General features: G+C 50.0%; 1 protein-coding gene across 1 annotated transcript in view; it reads left to right on the top strand.

The window, feature by feature from the left end:
* crfb12 (cytokine receptor family member B12) overlaps nt 1-20,987 on the top strand; it is a 33,068-nt gene continuing 12,081 nt past the window's right edge. The window contains exons 1-3 of the mRNA XM_029748285.1: nt 1-128; nt 19,356-19,471; nt 20,137-20,260. Coding sequence (XP_029604145.1) covers nt 19,414-19,471; nt 20,137-20,260 — 182 coding nt within the window. The 5' untranslated portion in view covers nt 1-128; nt 19,356-19,413. The remainder of the gene's footprint in view (nt 129-19,355; nt 19,472-20,136; nt 20,261-20,987) is intronic.

Here is a 20,987-nt window from a genome sequence, read left to right as displayed (position 1 = left end):
TTGGAAACAAATCAACTTCCTTGATATTGTGTACTTCTGGTGACCTGTATGACATCACCATGGCAACCCTGTTATGACCGTCACAGGGTCAGAAGTGGCCAATAAGATGCTGCCCTGCTCCAAGACAGGTGAGGTACAATGACACCTGACAAGAGATCAACAAAGCTTCAGTTTGACAGAGTAACAAACCAAATGGACTGTGCTAGCTAACGTTCGCAAACTATTTCACTTGAAGAACGCACCTCGGGCATCCCCTCTCTCTCTTTCTCTCTACCGCTGTCTCTGTCTTTATCTCTCTTTTCCTCCCTCTCTCAATTGAATTTCAAATCAAAGGGATTTATTGGCATTGGAAACATGTTTAAGTTGCTAAAGCAAGTGAAATAGATAATAAACAAAAGTAACAAAGAAAAAAGTTTTACAGTAAACATTACACTCACAGAAGATCCGAAAGAATAAAGACATTTCAAATGTCATCTTATGTTTATATACGGTGTTGTAATGATGTGCAAATAGTTAAAGTACAGAAGGGGAAATAAATAAGCATAAATATGGGTTGTATTTACAATGGTGTTTGTTCTTCACTGGTTTCCCTTTTCTTGTGGAAACAGGTCACAAATCTTGCTGCTGTGATGTCACCCTGTGTTTGTATTTATTATGGATCCCCATTAGTTCCTGTCAAGGCAGCAGCTACTCTTCCTGGGGTTTATTATGGATCCCCATTAGTTCCTGCCAAGGCAGCAGCTACTCTTCCTGGGGTTTATTATGGATCCCCATTAGTTCCTGCCAAGGCAGCAGCGACTCTTCCTGGGGTTTATTATGGATCCCCATTAGTTCCTGCCAAGGCAGCAGCTACTCTTCCTGGGGTTTATTATGGATCCCCATTAGTTCCTGCCAAGGCAGCAGCTACTCTTCCTGAGGTTTATTATGGATCCCCATTAGTTCCTGCCAAGGCAGCAGCTACTCTTCCTGGGGTTTATTATGGATCCCCATTAGTTCCTGCCAGACTGTCCTCTCTGGGCAGCCAGACTGTCCTCTCTGGGCAGCCAGACTGTCCTCTCTGGGCAGCCAGGTTTGTCTGTGACGACCGGTCTCTATAGCCAGACTGTCCTCTCTGGGCAGCCAGGTTTATCTGTGATGACCGGTCTCTATAGCCAGACTGTCCTCTCTGGGCAGCCAGGTTTACCTGTGACAACCGGTCTCCATAGCCAGACTGTCCTCTCTGGGCAGCCAGGTTTACCTGTGACGACCGGTCTCTATAGCCAGACTGTCCTCTCTGGGCAGCCAGGTTTGTCTGTGATGACCGGTCTCTATAGCCAGACTGTCCTCTCTGGGCAGCCAGGTTTACCTGTGACGACTGGTCTCTATAGCCAGACTGTCCTCTCTGGGCAGCCAGGTTTGTCTGTGATGACCGGTCTCTATAGCCAGACTGTCCTCTCTGGGTCTGTACCTAGTCAGTGTTTTCCTCAGTTTTCTATCAGTCACAGTGGTCAGATAGTAAGTACATGGTGGCAGACTGTCTGTTTAGAGATAAATAGCATTGAAGTTTACTTAGATTTTTTGTGGTGTCTTTCCAATATGTGATATAATTTTCTTTTTGTTTTGTGATGATTTGGTTGGGCCAGATTTTCTGAATGCTGCCCTGATGCTCTATGGGGTTGGTTTGGGTTAGTGAACTGAGCCTCAGAACCAGCTGGCTGACTGCTGTCCTGAGGCTCTATGGGGTTGGTTAGTGAACTGAGCCTCAGAACCAGCTGGCTGACTGCTGTCCTGAGGCTCTATGGGGTTGGTTTGGGTTAGTGAACTGAGCCTCAGAACCAGCTGGCTGGCTGCTGTCCTGAGGCTCTATGGGATTGGTTTGGGTTAGTGAACTGAGCCTCAGAACCAGCTGGCTGGCTGCTGTCCTGAGGCTCTATGGGATTGGTTTGGGTTAGTGAACTGAGCCTCAGAACCAGCTGGCTGGCTGCTGTCCTGAGGCTCTATGGGATTGGTTTGGGTTAGTGAACTGAGCCTCAGAACCAGCTGGCTGGCTGCTGTCCTGAGGCTCTATGGGATTGGTTTGGGTTAGTGAACTGAGCCTCAGAACCAGCTGGCTGACTGCTGTCCTGATGCTCTATGGGATTGGTTTGGGTTAGTGAACTGAGCCTCAGAACCAGCTGGCTGACTGCTGTCCTGAGGCTCTATGGGATTGGTTTGGGTTAGTGAACTGAGCCTCAGAACCAGCTGGCTGACTGCTGTCCTGAGGCTCTATGGGATTGGTTTGGGTTAGTGAACTGAGCCTCAGAACCAGCTGGCTGACTGCTGTCCTGAGGCTCTATGGGGTTGGTTTGGGTTAGTGAACTGAGCCTCAGAATCAGCTGGCTGACTGCTGTCCTGATGCTCTATGGGATTGGTTTGGGTTAGTGAACTGAGCCTCAGAACCAGCTGGCTGACTGCTGTCCTGATGCTCTATGGGATTGGTTTGGGTTAGTGAACTGAGCCTCAGAACCAGCTGGCTGACTGCTGTCCTGAGGCTCTATGGGATTGGTTTGGGTTAGTGAACTGAGCCTCAGAACCAGCTGGCTGGCTGCTGTCCTGAGGCTCTATGGGGTTGGTTAGTGAACTGAGCCTCAGAACCAGCTGGCTGACTGCTGTCCTGAGGCTCTATGGGATTGGTTTGGGTTAGTGAACTGAGCCTCAGAACCAGCTGGCTGACTGCTGTCCTGATGCTCTATGGGATTGGTTTGGGTTAGTGAACTGAGCCTAGGTAGTTGGTTGGATGGGCTATTTACAGATGGGCTATGTAGTGTTTGACAGAGCTGCAGGAGCTGTACCTCATTTTGTTTTTCACTTTGTCCTAGTGGTTTCCGGGGGGGGGGGGGGGTATGTGGAGAGGAAAAGGTTGTTGCTTCCTGGTAGGTGTTTATCTCCAGGACTGTTAATAGTGTCTTGTTCTTCTGCTGTTCTACCATTCAGGTCTCCACAGTCCAGTACGTGGCCTTGGGCCTGTAAATAGTGTCTGGTTCTGGTTCTTCTGCTGTTCTAGCATTCAGGTCTCCACAGTCCAGTACGTGGCCTTGGGCCTGTAAATAGTGTCTGGTTCTGGTTCTTCTGCTGTTCTACCATTCAGGTCTCCACAGTCCAGTACGTGGCCTTGGGCCTGTAAATAGTGTCTGGTTCTGGTTCTTCTGCTGTTCTACCATTCAGGTCTCCACAGTCCAGTACGTTGTCTTGGGCCTGTAAATAGTGTCTTGTTCTTCTGCTGTTCTACCATTGAGGTCTCCACAGACCAGTACATTGCCTTGGGCCTGAAAGTGACTCATCTCCTCCTCTAGAATGGAGAAACTCTCTTCGTTGAAGCAGGGTGACTCTGAGGGGGAGAATCTCTAGAATGGAGAAACTCTCTTCATTGAAGCAGGGTGACTCTGAGGGGGAGAAACTCTCTTCATTGAAGCAGGGTGACTCTGAGGGGGAGAAACTCTCTTCATTGAAGCAGGGTGACTCTGAGGGGGGAGAAACTCTAGAATGGAGAAACTCTCTACATTGAAGCAGGGTGACTCTGAGGGGGAGAAACTCTCTTCATTGAAGCAGGGTGACTCTGAGGGGGGAGAAACTCTCTTCGTTGAAGCAGGGTGACTCTGAGGGGGAGAAACTCTCTTCATTGAAGCAGGGTGACTCTGAGGGGGAGAAACTCTAGAAGGGAGAAACTCTCTTCATTGAAGCAGGGTGACTCTGAGGGGGGAATGCATTTGGCACAGAGGAAGATGTTTTTATCTGTTAAGATAAAGCCTCCTTGTTGATTTTTAACCAGATAAAGAATTCTCCTGTTTTGATCAACTCGATTGAATGAGTTAGTTCAGATTTATACCATATTACCATTCCCCCTGAGTCTCTGCCCTGTCCTGAGTCTCTGCCCTGTCCTGAGTCTCTGCCCTGTCCTGAGTCTCTGCCCTGTCCTGAGTCTCTGCCCTGTCCCGAGTCTCTGCCCTGTCCTGAGTCTCTGTCCTGTCCTGAGTCTCTGCCCTGTCCTGAGTCTCTGCCCTGTCCTGAGTCTCTGCCCTGTCCTGAGTCTCTGCCCTGAGTCTCTGCCCTGTCCTGAGTCTCTGCCCTGTCCTGAGTCTCTGCCCTGTCCTGAGTCTCTGCCCTGTCCTGAGTCTCTGCCCTGTCTGATTCCTGTTAGTTTAGTGGATGGTAGGATTATCTCCCTATAACCTAGTGGACAGCCAGTGGAAACATCACCTCTGCACCATGTTTCCTGTAGTACTACAATATCAACATCATCCATTTCTTTCAGGAAGTCTGGGTTTCTGCTCTTTAGCCCAAAAGCAGAGGACTTCAAACCTTGTAAATTCCAACATGCAACGTAAAAAGATTTCATAACTGTTTTTTTCCCCCTTTCAAAATGAGATAAACGCTCACAATCCAACAAGAACTATTTAAATAGGATTTTTCAAGTAAACTCTTATTATGCAAATGTAATTTGTTTATCATTTAAGTTAGCATTTGTGTCATGCCACTTGGGTGGATGTAGTGTGAGCTTCGACCTATCACATGTGACCATAGTAGACATGTGTTTAATGACCTATCACATGTGACCATAGTAGACATGTGTTTAATGACCTATCACACGTGACCATAGTAGACATGTGTTTAATGACCTATCACACGTGACCATAGTAGACATGTGTTTAATGACCTATCACACGTGGCCATAGTAGACTCAGCATGTGTTTAGTGTCACTCATTTCGTTGGTGGTGCTGTGGTGGGCGTTGCTGGTTGGTGGTGCTGTGGTGGTCGTGGCTGGTTGGTGGTGCTGTGGTCGTGGCTGGTTGGTGGTGCTGTGGTGGTCGTGGCTGGTTGGTGGTGCTGTGGTCGTGGCTGGTTGGTGGTGCTGTGGTGGTCGTGGCTGGTTGGTGGTGCTGTGGTGGTCGTGGCTGGTTGGTGGTGCTGTGGTGGTCGTGGTTGGTTGGTGGTGCTGTGGTGGTCGTGGCTGGTTGGTGGTGCTGTGGTCGTGGCTGGTTGGTGGTGCTGTGGTGGTCGTGGCTGGTTGGTGGTGCTGTGGTCGTGGCTGGTTGGTGGTGCTGTGGTCGTGGCTGGTTGGTGGTGCTGTGGTCGTGGCTGGTTGGTGGTGCTGTGGTGGTCGTGGCTGGTTGGTGGTGCTGTGGTCGTGGCTGGTTGGTGGTGCTGTGGTGGTCGTTGAGGTTGGTGGTGCTGTGGTGGTCGTGGCTGGTTGGTGGTGCTGTGGTCGTGGCTGGTTGGTGGTGCTGTGGTGGTCGTTGAGGTTGGTGATGCTGTGGTCGTGGCTGGTTGGTGGTGCTGTGGTGGGCGTTGAGGTTGGTGGTGCTGTGGTCGTGGTTGGTTGGTGGTGCTGTGGTGGTGGCTGGCTGGTTGGTGGTGCTGTGGTGGTCGTGGCTGGTTGGTGGTGCTGTGGTGGTCGTGGCTGGTTGGTGGTTAGGGGTGTTGTCTCGGTTGTCTCGGTGATCTCGGCGGGGTGGAGATTGCTCCTCTGTTCCTTGGTGGAGAGGTCGGGCTGCGGTTTAAAGCAACGTCCTTGAGAGTCTTGGCAAGGATGGGGACTGTCTCCCTGTACAGGTGACCCGTGGCTTGGTGACCCGAGATGGTCCTTATCAAGCAGCTCATGGCACTCTGCGTTGTTGGGCACCACACCTTTCTCCTTTTGTGTCGAGGGGAAAAGTTTATTCTCCTGAACAAACTTCCCATTTGAGTCCATCAACAGGACGATGTCAGCCAGTGTTTCTTCTGGACTGGAGGGGGCAGAGGGTGGGCTGTTGGGTGTTGGAGCTGGGGGGGTGGCTGGTCTGTTATGGACTGGAGGGGGTAGAGGGTGGGCTGGTCTGTTATGGACTGGAGGGGGTAGGGGGGGCTGGTCTGTTATGGACTGGAGGGGGTAGAGGGGGGGCTGGTCTGTTATGGACTGGAGGGGGTAGAGGGGGGGCTGGAGGGGGTAGAGGGGGGTCTGGAGGGGGTAGAGTGGGGGCTGGTGGGTGTAGAGGGGGGTCTGGAGGGGGTAGAGGGGGGGCTGGTCTGTTATGGACTGGAGGGGGTAGAGGGGGGGCTGGTCTGATATGGACAGGAGGGGGTAGAGTGGGGGCTGGTCTGTTATGGACTGGAGGGGGTAGAGGGGGGGCTGGTCTGTTATGGACTGGAGGGGGTAGAGTGGGGGCTGGTCTGTTATGGACTGGAGGGGGTAGAGGGGGGGGCTGGTCTGTTATGGACTGGAGGGGGTAGAGGGGGGGCTGGTCTGTTATGGACTGGAGGGGGTAGAGTGGGGGCTGGAGGGGTAGAGGGGGGTCTGGAGGGGGTAGATTGGGGGCTGGTGGGTGTAGAGGGGGGTCTGGAGGGGGTAGAGGGGGGCTGGTCTGTTATGGACTGGAGGGGGTAGAGGGGGGGCTGGTCTGTTATGGACTGGAGGGGGTAGAGGGGGGGCTGGTCTGTTATGGACTGGAGGGGGTAGAGGGGGGGCTGGTCTGTTATGGACTGGAGGGGGTAGAGGGGGGGCTGGTCTGTTATGGACTGGAGGGGGTAGAGGGGGGCTGGTGGATGTTTTGCTGAACCTCTTTCAGCTGTGCTGCCAGGCTGCTGTCCTGCTCTGTCCTGCTGTCCTGCTCTGTCCTGCTGTCCTGCTCTGTCCTCAGCTTGGTTAGGATCTCCTCTAAGGTGTGGTTGTCTGGTTTCTGTTTGCTGTTTGCTCTCCCTCAGCAGGACCACCTCCCCCTCCAGTCTGGTGAACTCATCCCTCATGGTATCCATGGTGGTGAGGAGGACCACCTCCCCCTCCAGTCTGGTGAACTCATCCCTCATGGTATCCATGGTGATGAGGAGGACCACCTCCCCCTCCAGTCTGGTGAACTCATCCCTCATGGTATCCATGGTGGTGAGGAGGACCACCTCCCCCTCCAGTCTGGTGAACTCATCCCTCATGGTAACCATGGTGGTGAGGAGGACCACCTCCCCCTCCAGTCTGGTGAACTCATCCCTCATGGTATCCATGGTGGTGAGGAGGACCACCTCCCCCTCCAGTCTGGTGAACTCATCCCTTATGGTATCCATGGTGGTGAGGAGGACCACCTCCCCCTCCAGTCTGGTGAACTCATCCCTCATGGTATCCATGGTGGTGAGGAGGACCACCTCCCCCTGCAGTCTGGTGAACTCATCCCTCATGGTATCCATGGTGGTGAGGAGGACCACCTCCCCCTCCAGTCTGGTGAACTCATCCCTCATGGCAGCCATGGTGGTGAGGAGGGCCTGAGCCTGCTCTGCACTGAGGGGGGTCTCTCTCCTCCTGGGGCGTGTCCTCCACGATGGTGGGAAGAGAGGTGCTGGATGTGCCTTTTTGGGTGGGGATAGTAGGGGTGAGGGGGGTGCTGGTTGTACCTTATTGGGTGGGGATAGTAGGGGTGAGGGTGGTGCTGGTTGTACCTTATTGGGTGGGGATAGTAGGGGTGAGGGGGGTCCTGGATGTGCCTTTTTGGGTGGGTATAGTAGGGGTGAGGGTGGTGCTGGATGTGCCTTTTTGGGTGGGGATAGTAGGGGTGAGGGTGGTGCTGGATGTGCCTTTTTGGGGTGGGGATAGTAGGGTGAGGGTGGTGCTGGATGGGCCTTTTTGGGTGGGGATAGTAGGGGTGAGGGTGGTGCTGGATGGGCCTTTTTGGGTGGGGATAGTAGGGGTGAGGGTGGTGCTGGTGGGCCTTTTTGGGTGGGGATAGTGAGGGGTGAGGGTGGTGCTGGGGAGGTTTGTCTTGTGGGAGGACATGTCACTGGTGGTGTCCTTCTCTCTCTCTCTGCTCTCTCCTTAACGGTCTGAAAGTCTGTTTCAAACAGCCTGATGTTACCTGGCACCATGACAGTCCCAGTCTGTTACCTGGCACCATGACAGTCCCAGTCTGTTACCTGGCACCATGACAGTCCCAGTCTGATGTTACCTGGCACCATGACAGTCCCAGTCTGATGTTACCTGGCACCATGACAGTCCCAGTCTGTTACCTGGCACCGTGACAGTCCCAGTCTGTTACCTGGCACCGTGACAGTCCCAGTCTGTTACCTGGCACCATGACAGTCCCAGTCTGTTACCTGACACCATGACAGTCCCAGTCTGTTACCTGGCACCATGACAGTCCCAGTCTGTTACCTGGCACCATGACAGTCCCAGTCTGTTACCTGGCACCATGACAGTCCCAGTCTGATGTTACCTGGCACCATGACAGTCCCAGTCTGTTACCTGGCACCATGACAGTCCCAGTCTGTTACCTGGCACCATGACAGTCCCAGTCTGTTACCTGGCACCATGACAGTCCCAGTCTGTTACCTGGCACCGTGACAGTCTGTTACCTGGCACCATGACAGTCTGTTACCTGACACCATGACAGTCCCAGTCTGATACCTGGCACCATGACAGTCCCAGTCTGTTACCTGGCACCATGACAGTCCCAGTCTGTTTCAAACAGCCTGATGTTACCTGGCACCATGACAAGTCCCAGCCTGATGTTACCTGGCACCATGACAGTCCCAGTCTGATACCTGGCACCATGACAGTCCCAGTCTGTTACCTGGCACCATGACAGTCCCAGCCTGTTACCTGGCACCATGACAGTCCCAGTCTGTTACCTGGCACCATGACAGTCCCAGTCTGTTACCTGGCACCATGACAGTCCCAGTCTGATACCTGGCACCATGACAGTCCCAGCGTGTTACCTGGCACCATGACAGTCCCAGTCTGATGTTACCTGGCACCATGACAGTCCCAGTCTGTTACCTGGCACCATGACAGTCCCAGTCTGTTACCTGGCACCATGACAGTCCCAGTCTGTTACCTGGCACCATGACAGTCCCAGCCTGTTACCTGGCACCATGACAGTCCCAGTCTGTTACCTGGCACCATGACAGTCCCAGTCTGTTACCTGGCACCATGACAGTCCCAGTCTGATGTTACCTGGCACCATGACAGTCCCAGTCTGTTACCTGGCACCATGACAGTCCCAGTCTGTTACCTGGCACCATGACAGTCCCAGTCTGTTACCTGGCACCATGACAGTCCCAGTCTGATACCTGGCACCATGACAGTCCCAGCCTGTTACCTGGCACCATGACAGTCCCAGTCTGATGTTACCTGGCACCATGACAGTCCCAGTCTGTTACCTGGCACCATGACAGTCCCAGTCTGTTACCTGGCACCATGACAGTCCCAGCCTGTTACCTGGCACCATGACAGTCCCAGCCTGTTACCTGGCACCATGACAGTCCCAGTCTGTTACCTGGCACCATGACAGTCCCAGCCTGTTACCTGGCACCATGACAGTCCCAGTCTGTTACCATGACAGTCCCAGCCTGTTACCTGGCACCATGACAGTCCCAGTCTGTTACCTGGCACCATGACAGTCCCAGTCTGATGTTACCTGGCACCATGACAGTCCCAGTCTGATGTTACCTGGCACCATGACAGTCCCAGTCTGTTACCTGGCACCATGACAGTCCCAGTCTGATGTTACCTGGCACCATGACAGTCCCAGTCTGATGTTACCTGGCACCATGACAGTCCCAGTCTGTTACCTGGCACCGTGACAGTCCCAGTCTGTTACCTGGCACCGTGACAGTCCCAGTCTGTTACCTGGCACCATGACAGTCCCAGTCTGTTACCTGACACCATGACAGTCCCAGTCTGTTACCTGGCACCATGACAGTCCCAGTCTGTTACCTGGCACCATGACAGTCCCAGTCTGTTACCTGGCACCATGACAGTCCCAGTCTGATGTTACCTGGCACCATGACAGTCCCAGTCTGTTACCTGGCACCATGACAGTCCCAGTCTGTTACCTGGCACCATGACAGTCCCAGTCTGTTACCTGGCACCATGACAGTCCCAGTCTGTTACCTGGCACCGTGACAGTCTGTTACCTGGCACCATGACAGTCTGTTACCTGACACCATGACAGTCCCAGTCTGATACCTGGCACCATGACAGTCCCAGTCTGTTACCTGGCACCATGACAGTCCCAGTCTGTTTCAAACAGCCTGATGTTACCTGGCACCATGACAAGTCCCAGCCTGATGTTACCTGGCACCATGACAGTCCCAGTCTGATACCTGGCACCATGACAGTCCCAGTCTGTTACCTGGCACCATGACAGTCCCTGCCTGTTACCTGGCACCATGACAGTCCCAGTCTGTTACCTGGCACCATGACAGTCCCAGTCTGTTACCTGGCACCATGACAGTCCCAGTCTGTTACCTGGCACCATGACAGTCCCAGTCTGATACCTGGCACCATGACAGTCCCAGTCTGTTACCTGGCACCATGACAGTCCCAGTCTGATGTTACCTGGCACCATGACAGTCCCAGTCTGTTACCTGGCACCATGACAGTCCCAGTCTGTTACCTGGCACCATGACAGTCCCAATCTGTTACCTGGCACCATGACAGTCCCAGTCTGATACCTGGCACCATGACAGTCCCAGCCTGTTACCTGGCACCATGACAGTCCCAGTCTGATGTTACCTGGCACCATGACAGTCCCAGTCTGTTACCTGGCACCATGACAGTCCCAGTCTGATGTTACCTGGCACCATGACAGTCCCAGTCTGTTACCTGGCACCATGACAGTCCCAGCCTGTTACCTGGCACCATGACAGTCCCAGCCTGTTACCTGACACCATGACAGTCCCAGTCTGATGTTACCTGGCACCATGATAGTCCCAGTCTGTTACCTGGCACCATGACAGTCCCAGTCTGATGTTACCTGGCACCATGACAGTCCCAGTCTGTTACCTGGCACCATGACAGTCCCAGTCTGATGTTACCTGGCACCATGACAGTCCCAGTCTGTTACCTGGCACCATGACAGTCCCAGTCTGATGTTACCTGGCACCATGACAGTCCCAGTCTGTTACCTGGCACCATGACAGTCCCAGTCTGTTACCTGGCACCATGACAGTCCCAGTCTGTTACCTGGCACCATGACAGTCCCAGTCTGATGTTACCTGGCACCATGACAGTCCCAGTCTGTTACCTGGCACCATGACAGTCCCAGTCTGATGTTACCTGGCACCATGACAGTCCCAGTCTGATGTTACCTGGCACCATGACAGTCCCAGTCTGATGTTACCTGGCACCATGACAGTCCCAGTCTTGTAGAGGTTGATTGTTATCATGGTGCTGTCTGGGTCGTCTGTCTCTTTGACTTTCAGCTTCCACCCGTTACAGATTCCCTCTGTCTTTATGGATGGGTAGTGAGAGCAGGCTGCTGAGCGCCATGCATTTGGCTGGTCAGTGAGGAAGATGAGATGGATGGGTAGTGAGAGCAGGCTGCTGAGCGCCATGCATTTGGCTGGTCAGTGAGGAAGATGAGATGGATGGGTAGTGAGAGCAGGCTGCTGAGCGCCATGCATTTGGCTGGTCAGTGAGGAAGATGAGATGGATGGGTAGTGAGAGCAGGCTGCTGAGCGCCATGCATTTGGCTGGTCAGTGAGGAAGATGAGATTACTCACATCACTGTTATTGTTGAGGTCTGCCAAAAGGGTTTCTGTTTCTCCCCTTTAGTGGAGTCTGTTTCTCCCCTTTAGTGGTGTCTGTTTCTCCCCTTTAGTAGAGTCTGTTTCTCCCCTTTAGTAGAGTCTGTTCTCCCCTTTAGTAGAGTCTGTTTCTCCCCTTTAGTAGAGTCTGTTTCTCCCCTTTAGTAGAGTCTGTTCTCCCCTTTAGTAGAGTCTGTTTCTCCCCTTTAGTAGAGTCTGTTTCTCCCCTTTAGTAGAGTCTGTTTCTCCCCTTTAGTAGAGTCTGTTCTCCCCTTTAGTAGAGTCTGTTTCTCCCCTTTAGTAGAGTCTGTTTCTCCCCTTTAGTAGAGTCTGTTTCTCCCCTTTAGTAGAGTCTGTTCTCCCCTTTAGTAGAGTCTGTTTCTCCCCTTTAGTAGAGTCTGTTCTCCCCTTTAGTAGAGTCTGTTTCTCCCCTTTAGTAGAGTCTGTTTCTCCCCTTTAGTAGAGTCTGTTTCTCCCCTTTAGTAGTTTCTGTTTAATAGCTTTCCTCTTTGTGTTATTTTTGGCCTCTGGAGGGTAGAGAATGGACTCAGCACTGAGGGGGAGTGGGGATATGCTGCCTGTGGGCTCTGCTGCTCTGCTCTGCTGCTCTGCTCTGCTGCTCTGCTCTGCGTCTCTGCTCTGCTGCTCTGCTCTGCTGCTCTGCTCTGCTGCTCTGCTGCTGCTGCACCGTTATCATGGCAACTGTTTTTGTTTGTCTGCTGCTGTTGCTAGCTAGCTCTAATTTAGCAACAACAAAAAAATGCAAAAAGAGTGAAAAATCTTCACACAAACAAACTGAAGATATGTTCAACGTTAGAGTCCGTGCTCCTTTCTGGTTTACTCACTCAGTTTGGTTGTTTGATGTAGTTGTATTAACTCCCCTTGCTAGGTTTGTTCTAGCTCAATTTTTCTGGCTAGCTTGTTAGCCTGCTGGCTAGGTTTTTCTTGTATAGCTAGCTAGCGAGAGTCAAAACTTCTTAATTTGAGGTGAAAAGTTACTTTTTCTTCTATTCTGATTAAATAGAGTTGTTGTTTATCACTTCTTGTCTTGAATTATTTTTAGATTCTTGTGTTTATCTCATTCTAAAAACAAAGAAACGGAGAAATACATCTCTATCTCTCTCTGTCTCTCTGTCTGTCTCTCTCTGTCTCTGTCTCTATATATCACTCTGCATCTCTCTCTCCATTTCTCTCTCTCTCTCTCTCTCTCTCTCTCTCTCTCTCTCTCTCTCCCCATCTCCATTTCTCTCTCTCTCTCACTCTCTGTCTCTATATCTCTCTCTCTCTCACTCTCTGTCTCTATATCTCTCTCTCTCTCTCTCTCGGTCTCTATATCTCTCTCTGTCTCTATATCTCTCTCTCCGTCTCTCTCTCTCTCTCTCTCTGTCTCTATATCTCTCTCTCCATCTCTCTCTCTCTCTCTCTCTCTCTCTCTCTCTCTGTCTCTATATCTCTCTCTCTCTATCTCTCTCTCTCTCTCTCTCTGTCTCTATATCTCTCTCTCCATCTCTCTCTCTCTCTCTCTCTCTCTCTCTCTGTCTCTATATCTCTCTCTATCTATCTATCTATCTATCTATCTATCTATCTATCTATCTATCTATCTATCTATCTATCTATCTCTGTCTCTATATCTCTCTCTCCATCTCTCTCTCCATTTCTCTCTCTCTCTCTGTCTCTTCCTCCATCTCTCTCTCTCCATTTCTCTCTCTGTCTCTATCTCTCTCCATCTCTCTCTTCCTCTCTCTCTCTCTCTGAGTTGGTGATAACTGACAGATCTCACAATGCCTGGTTAGATATTTTACATAACAGCTAACCACATCATGTTATATCAATCTGTCAGTCAATGACAGTTGATGCATGTAACTCTGAGCAGGGCAACACAACCTATATGGCCTCAATCAGATAGACAGCGTCGTTGCGCTTTGGTACACCACAAGTACATTATTTCCAATGGAAAGCTGCGTTTGCACAGGCAGGTGCAGTGCATTCTGTGCGGTGCGTACGTTGGATTTATTGAAAGTATGCATCAAATTGTATGTGTAGACTTGACAGAAATAGTAGCAGAAGGTGAATGTTGAACTGTTGTTGTACACATATCCACTAAACATGTCGGATTAAGTCAATAAAACAGTTTGACTGCAGAATGTATTATGCAGCGTTGATGCTGTCGGTCTGATCGAGACGTTTCAGTTGTACAACTATCCCCCTTTCCATTTCTATCTCCCTGTCCAGGCCGACTATATTACAGACACATGCCAGATAGGTATTTCTCACAGGTCATCCCCAAAGTCCCAACACCTCCTTTGGCCACCTTTCCTTCCAGTTCTCTGCTGCCAATGACTGGAACGAATTGCAAAAATCACTGAAGCTGGAGACTCATATCTCCCTCACTAACTTTAAGCATCAGCTGTCAGAGCAGCTCACAGATCACTCCACATGTACATAGCCCATCTGTAAACAGCCCATCTATCTACCTACCTCATCCCCATATTGTTTTTATTTACTTTCTGCTCTTTTGCACACCAGTATTTCTACTTGCACATCATCATCTGATCATCTATCACTCCAGTGTTAATTTGCAAATTGTAATTACTTCACTACTATGGCCTATTTATTGCCTTAACTCCTCATGCCATTTGCACACACTGTATATAGACTTTCTTTTTTTCTATTGTGTTATTGACTGTACGCTTGTTTATTCCATGTGTAACTCTGTGTTGTTGTCTGTCACACTGCTTTGCTTTATCTTGGCCAGGTCGTAGTTGTAAATGAGAACTTGTTCTGAACTGGCCTACCTGGTTAAATAAAGGTAAAAAAAAGTTAGGATTGGCCAACAGATTAAAACAGGTCTGGGTTAGGGTCACTGCTATCCGAGATATTTGGGATGTCCCTATCCTAAACTCTAATCATGTTTAACCCTTACCTAACCCTAACCTTAACCTTTTTAAATGTAAACTTCAATGGAGTAGGGCCGTCCCAACGATCCCGGATAGCATGGACCATTAGGTTAGGGTTGGCAAACAGATAAACCCAGGGTTAGGTTAGGGTTGGCCAACATATAAACCCAGGGTTAGGTTAGGGTTGGCCAACAGATAAACCCAGGGTTAGGTTAGGGTTGGCCAACAGATAAACCCAGGGTTAGGTTAGGGTTGGCCAACAGATAAACCCAGGGTTAGGTTAGGGTTGGCCAACAGATAAACCCAGGGTTAGGTTAGGGTTGGCCAACAGATCAACCAAGTTTAGAATAAATGTTTCTTTTTTGAGGGCCGTGATGCTTCATGGTTGGATTCCACTCTTCTCAGATACACTGTGATTTTACTGTGGTCTGAGAGAGGTGTCAGTGGGCTGACTGTGAAGGCTCTGAGAGACTCTGGGTTTAGGTCAGTGGGCTGACTGTGAAGGCTCTGAGAGACTCTGGGTTTAGGTCAGTGGGCTGACTGTGAAGGCTCTGAGAGACTCTGGGTTTAGGTCAGTGGGCTGACTGTGGAGGCTCTGAGAGACTCTGGGTTTAGGTCAGTGGGCTGACTGTGAAGGCTCTGAGAGACTCTGGGTTTAGGTCGATGGGCTGACTGTGAAGGCTCTGAGAGACTCTGGGTTTAGGTCAGTGGGCTGACTGTGAAGGCTCTGAGAGACTCTGGGTTTAGGTCAGTGGGCTGACTGTGAAGGCTCTGAGAGACTCTGGGTTTAGGTCAGTGGGCTGACTGTGAAGGCTCTGAGAGACTCTGGGTTTAGGTCAGTGGGCTGACTGTGGAGGCTCTGAGAGACTCTGGGTTTAGGTCAGTGGGCTGACTGTGAAGGCTCTGAGAGACTCTGGGTTTAGGTCAGTGGGCTGACTGTGGAGGCTCTGAGAGACTCTGGGTTTAGGTCAGTGGGCTGACTGTGAAGGCTCTGAGAGACTCTGGGTTTAGGTCAGTGGGCTGACTGTGAAGGCTCTGAGACTCTGGGTTTAGGTCAGTGGGCTGACTGTGAAGGCCCTGAGAGACTCTGGGTTTAGGTCAGTGGGCTGACTGTGAAGGCTCTGAGAGACTCTGGGTTGATGTCAGTGGGCTGACTGTGAAGGCTCTGAGAGACTCTGGGTTTAGGTCAGTGGGCTGACTGTGAAGGCTCTGAGAGACTCTGGGTTTAGGTCAGTGGGCTGACTGTGAAGGCTCTGAGAGACTCTGGGTTTAGGTCAGTGGGCTGACTGTGAAGGCTCTGAGAGACTCTGGGTTTAGGTCAGTGGGCTGACTGTGAAGGCTCTGAGAGACTCTGGGTTGAGGTCAGTGGGCTGACTGTGAAGGCTCTGAGAGACTCTGGGTTTAGGTCAGTGGGCTGACTGTGAAGGCTCTGAGAGACTCTGGGTTTAGGTCAGTGGGCTGACTGTGAAGGCTCTGAGACACTCTGGGTTTAGGTCAGTGGGCTGACTGTGAAGGCTCTGAGATACTCTGGGTTTAGGTCAGTGGGCTGACTGTGAAGGCTCTGAGAGACTCTGGGTTTAGGTCAGTGGGCTGACTGTGAAGGCTCTGAGAAACTCTGGGTTTAGGTCAGTGGGCTGACTGTGAAGGCTCTGAGAGACTCTGGGTTTAGGTCAGTGGGCTGACTGTGAAGGCTCTGAGAGACTCTGGGTTGAGGTCAGTGGGCTGACTGTGAAGGCTCTGAGAGACTCTGGGTTTAGGTCAGTGGGCTGACTGTGAAGGCTCTGAGAGACTCTGGGTTTAGGTCAGTGGGCTGACTGTGAAGGCTCTGAGAGACTCTGGGTTTAGGTCAGTGATAAAGTAGTCTACAGTACTGCTGCCAAGGGATGCGCTGTAGGTGAACCTACCAAAGAGTCCCCTCTTAGCCTACCATTGACTATCTATAGACACAGTTTTTTTCACCTTTATTTAACTAGGCAAGTCAGGAAAAAAATCTTTACAATGACAGTCTACCAAAAGGCCTCCTGCGGGGATGGGGACTGGGATTAAAAATAAAAATGTAGGACAAAACACACATCACGCCAAGAGAGACACCACAACACTACATAAGAGAGACCTAATACAACAACATAACATGGCAGCAACACATGACAACACAGCATGGTAGCAACACAACATGGTAGCAACACATGACAACACAGCATGGTAGCAACACATGACAACACAGCATGGTAGCAACACATGACAACACGGCATGGTAGCAACACATGACAACACAGCATGGTAGCAACACATGACAACACGGCATGGTAGCAACACAACATGGTAGCAGCACAACATGACAACACAGCATGGTAGAAACACAACATGGTAGCAACACACGATAACACAGCATGGTAGCAACACATGACAACACGGTATGGTAGCAACACATTACAAAACAGCATGGTAGCAACACAACATGACAACACAGCATGGTAGCAACACATGACAACACAGCATGGTAGCAACACATGACAACACGGCATGGTAGCAACACATTACAACACAGCATGGTAGCAACACAACATGACAACACAGCATGGTAGCAACACATGACAACACAGCATGGTAGCAACACATGACAACACAGCATGGTAGCATGGTAGCAACACATGACAACACAGCATGGTAGCAACACAACATTACAACACAGCATGGTAGCAACACAACATTACAACACAGCATGGTAGCAACACAACATTACAACACAGCATGGTAGCAACACAACATTACAACACAGCATGGTAGCAACACATGACAACACAGCATGGTAGCAACACATGACAACACAGCATGACAGCAACACATGACAACACAGCATGGTAGCAACACATGACAACACAGCATGGTAGCAACACATGACAACACAGCATGGTAGCAACACATGACAACACAGCATGGTAGCAACACATGACAACACAGCATGGTAGAAACACATGACAACACAGCATGGTAGCATGGTAGCAACACATGACAACACAGCATGGTAGCAACACATGACAACACAGCATGGTAGCAACACAACATTACAACACAGCATGGTAGCAACACAACATTACAACACAGCATGGTAGCAACACAACATTACAACACAGCATGGTAGCAACACATGACAACACAGCATGGTAGCAACACATGACAACACAGCATGGTAGCAACACATGACAACACAGCATGGCAGCAACACATGACAACACAGCATGGTAGCAACACATGACAACACAGCATCGTAGCAACACATGACAACACAGCATGGTAGCAACACATGACAACACAGCATGGTAGAAACACATGACAACACAGCATGGTTGCAACACAACATTACAACACAGCATGGTAGCAACACATAACAACACAGCATGGTAGCAACACATAACAACACAGCATGGTAGCAACACAACATTACAACACAGCATGGTAGCAACACATGACAACACACCATGGTAGCGACACATGACAACACAGCATGGTAGCAACACATAACAACACAGCATGGTAGCAACACTTGACAACACAGCATGGTAGCAACACATGACAACACAGCCTGGTAGCAACACATAACAACACAATATGGTAGCATGGTAGCAACACAACATTACAACACAGCATGGTAGCAACACAACATTACAACACAGCATGGTAGCAACACAACATTACAACACAGCATGGTAGAAACACAACATTACAACACAGCATGGTAGCAACACATTACAATACAGCATGGTAGCAACACATTACAACACAGCATGGTAGCAACACAAGATTACAACACAGTATGGTAGCAACACAACATTACAACACAGCATGGTAGAAACACATGACAACACAGCATGGTAGCATGGTAGCAACACAAGACAACACAGCATGGTAGCAACACATTACAACACAACACAGCATGGTAGAAACACATTACAACACAGCATGGTAGCAACACATTACAACACAATACAGCATGGTAGCATCACATTTCAACACAGCATGGTAGCAACACAACATTACAACACAGTATGGTAGCAACACATGACAACACAGCATGTTAGCATGGTAGGAACACATGACAACACAGCATGGTAGCAACACAACATGACAACACAGCATGGTAGAAACACAATATTACAACACAGCATGGTAGCAACACATAACAACACAGCATGGTAGAAACACAACATTACAACACAGCATGGTAGCAACACATGACAACACAGTATGGTAGCAACACATTACAACACAGCATGGTAGCAACACATGACAACACAGCATGGTAGCAACACATGACAACACAGCATGGTAGCAACACATGACAACACAGTATGGTAGCAACACATTACAACACAGCATGGTAGCAACACATTACAACACAGCATGGTAGCAACACATTACAACACAGCATGGTAGCAACACATGACAACACAGCATGGTAGCAGTACATGACAACACAGCATGGTAGCAACAACATGATAGCAACACAGCATGACAGCAACAACATGACAACACAGCATGGTACCAACAGAACATGACAACATCTACATGACAATACAGAATGGTAGCAACACAATATGGCATCAGCACATCATGGTAGCAGCAGAAACATGCTACAAACATGATTGGGCACAGACAACAGGTGCAAAAAGGTGAAGACAACAACAGATCATGCAAAGCCTAACCCTGGGTTAATCTGTTGACCAACCCTAACCTAACTCAGGGTTAATCCGTTGACCAACCCTAACCTAACCCTGGGTTAATATGTTGGCCAACCCTAACCTTACCCTGGGTTAATCTGTTGGCCAACCCTAACCTAACCCTGGGTTAATCCGTTGACCAACCCTAACCTAACCCTGGGTTAATCTGTTGGCCAACCCTAACCTAACCCTGGGTTATTTCAACCCTAACCTAACCCTGGGTTTATTCCACCACAGGGCTGCAGATCCCATGCTGTACAAATTGACCAGGTGAGATTGAGAGGAAGGTGTCTCCATGGTGATGTTGCTTCAGTGTTCCATCTGTATCTGGATCTTCCTCTGGCCTTCAGCAGGTAAAACCTGACTACACACACTGATCTAACCCTGATTAACACCCTGATTAACACCCTGATCTAACCCTGATCTAACCCTGATTAACACCCTGATTAACACCCTGATTAACACACTGATCTAACCCTGATTAACACCCTGATTAACACACTGATCTAACCCTGATTAACACCCTGATTAACACCCTGATCTAAAACTGATTAAAGCCCTGATTAACACACTGATCTAACCCTGATTAACACACTGATCTAACCCTGATTAACACACTGATTAACACCCTGATTAACACACTGATCTAACCCTGATTAACACCCTGATCTAACCCTGATTAACACACTGATTAACACCCTGATTAACACACTGATCTAACCCTGATTAACACCCTGATTAACACCCTGATTAACACACTGATCTAACCCTGATTAACACCCTGATTAACACCCTGATCTAAACCTGATTAACACCCTGATTAACACACTGATCTAACCCTGATTAACACCCTGATTAACACACTGATCTAACCCTGATTAACACACTGATCTAACCCTGATTAACACACTGATTAACACCCTGATTAACACCCTGATTAACAAAGATTCACTCACTCATTCACACTCTCACTCACTAGTTGTGTGTGTGTGTGTGTGTGTGTGTGTGTGTGTGTTAGTGTGTCTCTCCCCTCCTCAGAATGTGTCTGTAGAGTTTCTGGACTTCCAAGGGAGAGTCCACTGGCTGGCTGGAGCTGGCAACAGCAACCATACCCACTACTCTGTAGAGATACGAGCACTCAGGTTAGTGGGGCGGTTCAGTATGTGCCTTTCTGCCTGCCTGCCTCTGTGCTTGGATGGATGGATGACTGGATGGATGGATGGTTGGATGGTTGGATGGTTGGATGGATGGATGGATGGATGACTGGATGGATGGCTGGATGACTGGATGGATGGCTGGATGACTGGATGGATGGATGGTTGGATGGATGGATGGATGGATGGATGGATGACTGGATGGATGGCTGGATGACTGGATGGATGGCTGGATGACTGGATGGATGGATGGTTGGATGGATGACTGGATGGATGGATGACTGGATGGATGGATGGATGACTGGATGGATGGTTGGATGGATGGATGGTTGGATGACTGGATGGATGACTGGATGGATGACTGGATGGATGGATGGATGGATGGATGACTGGATGGATGGTTGGATGGATGGATGACTGGATGGATGGCTGGATGGTTGGATGACTGGATGACTGGATGACTGGATGGCTGACTGGATGGTTGGATGGCTGGATGGATGACTGGATGGTTGGATGGCTGGATGGTTGGATGGCTGGATGGTTGGATGGCTGGATGGTTGGATGGCTGGATGGCTGGATGGCTGACTGGATGGCTGGATGGATGACTGGATGGATGACTGGATGGATGACTGGATGGTTGGATGGCTGGATGGTTGGATGGCTGGATGGATGACTGGATGGATGACTGGATGGTTGGATGACTGGATGGATGACT

This window comes from Salmo trutta, unplaced genomic scaffold (genome assembly GCF_901001165.1).
Source record: "Salmo trutta unplaced genomic scaffold, fSalTru1.1, whole genome shotgun sequence".
NCBI classification, from domain to species: domain Eukaryota; kingdom Metazoa; phylum Chordata; class Actinopteri; order Salmoniformes; family Salmonidae; genus Salmo; species Salmo trutta.
Note: the sequence above shows the minus strand (reverse complement) of the source record. Positions and strands in the feature narration are given on the sequence as shown.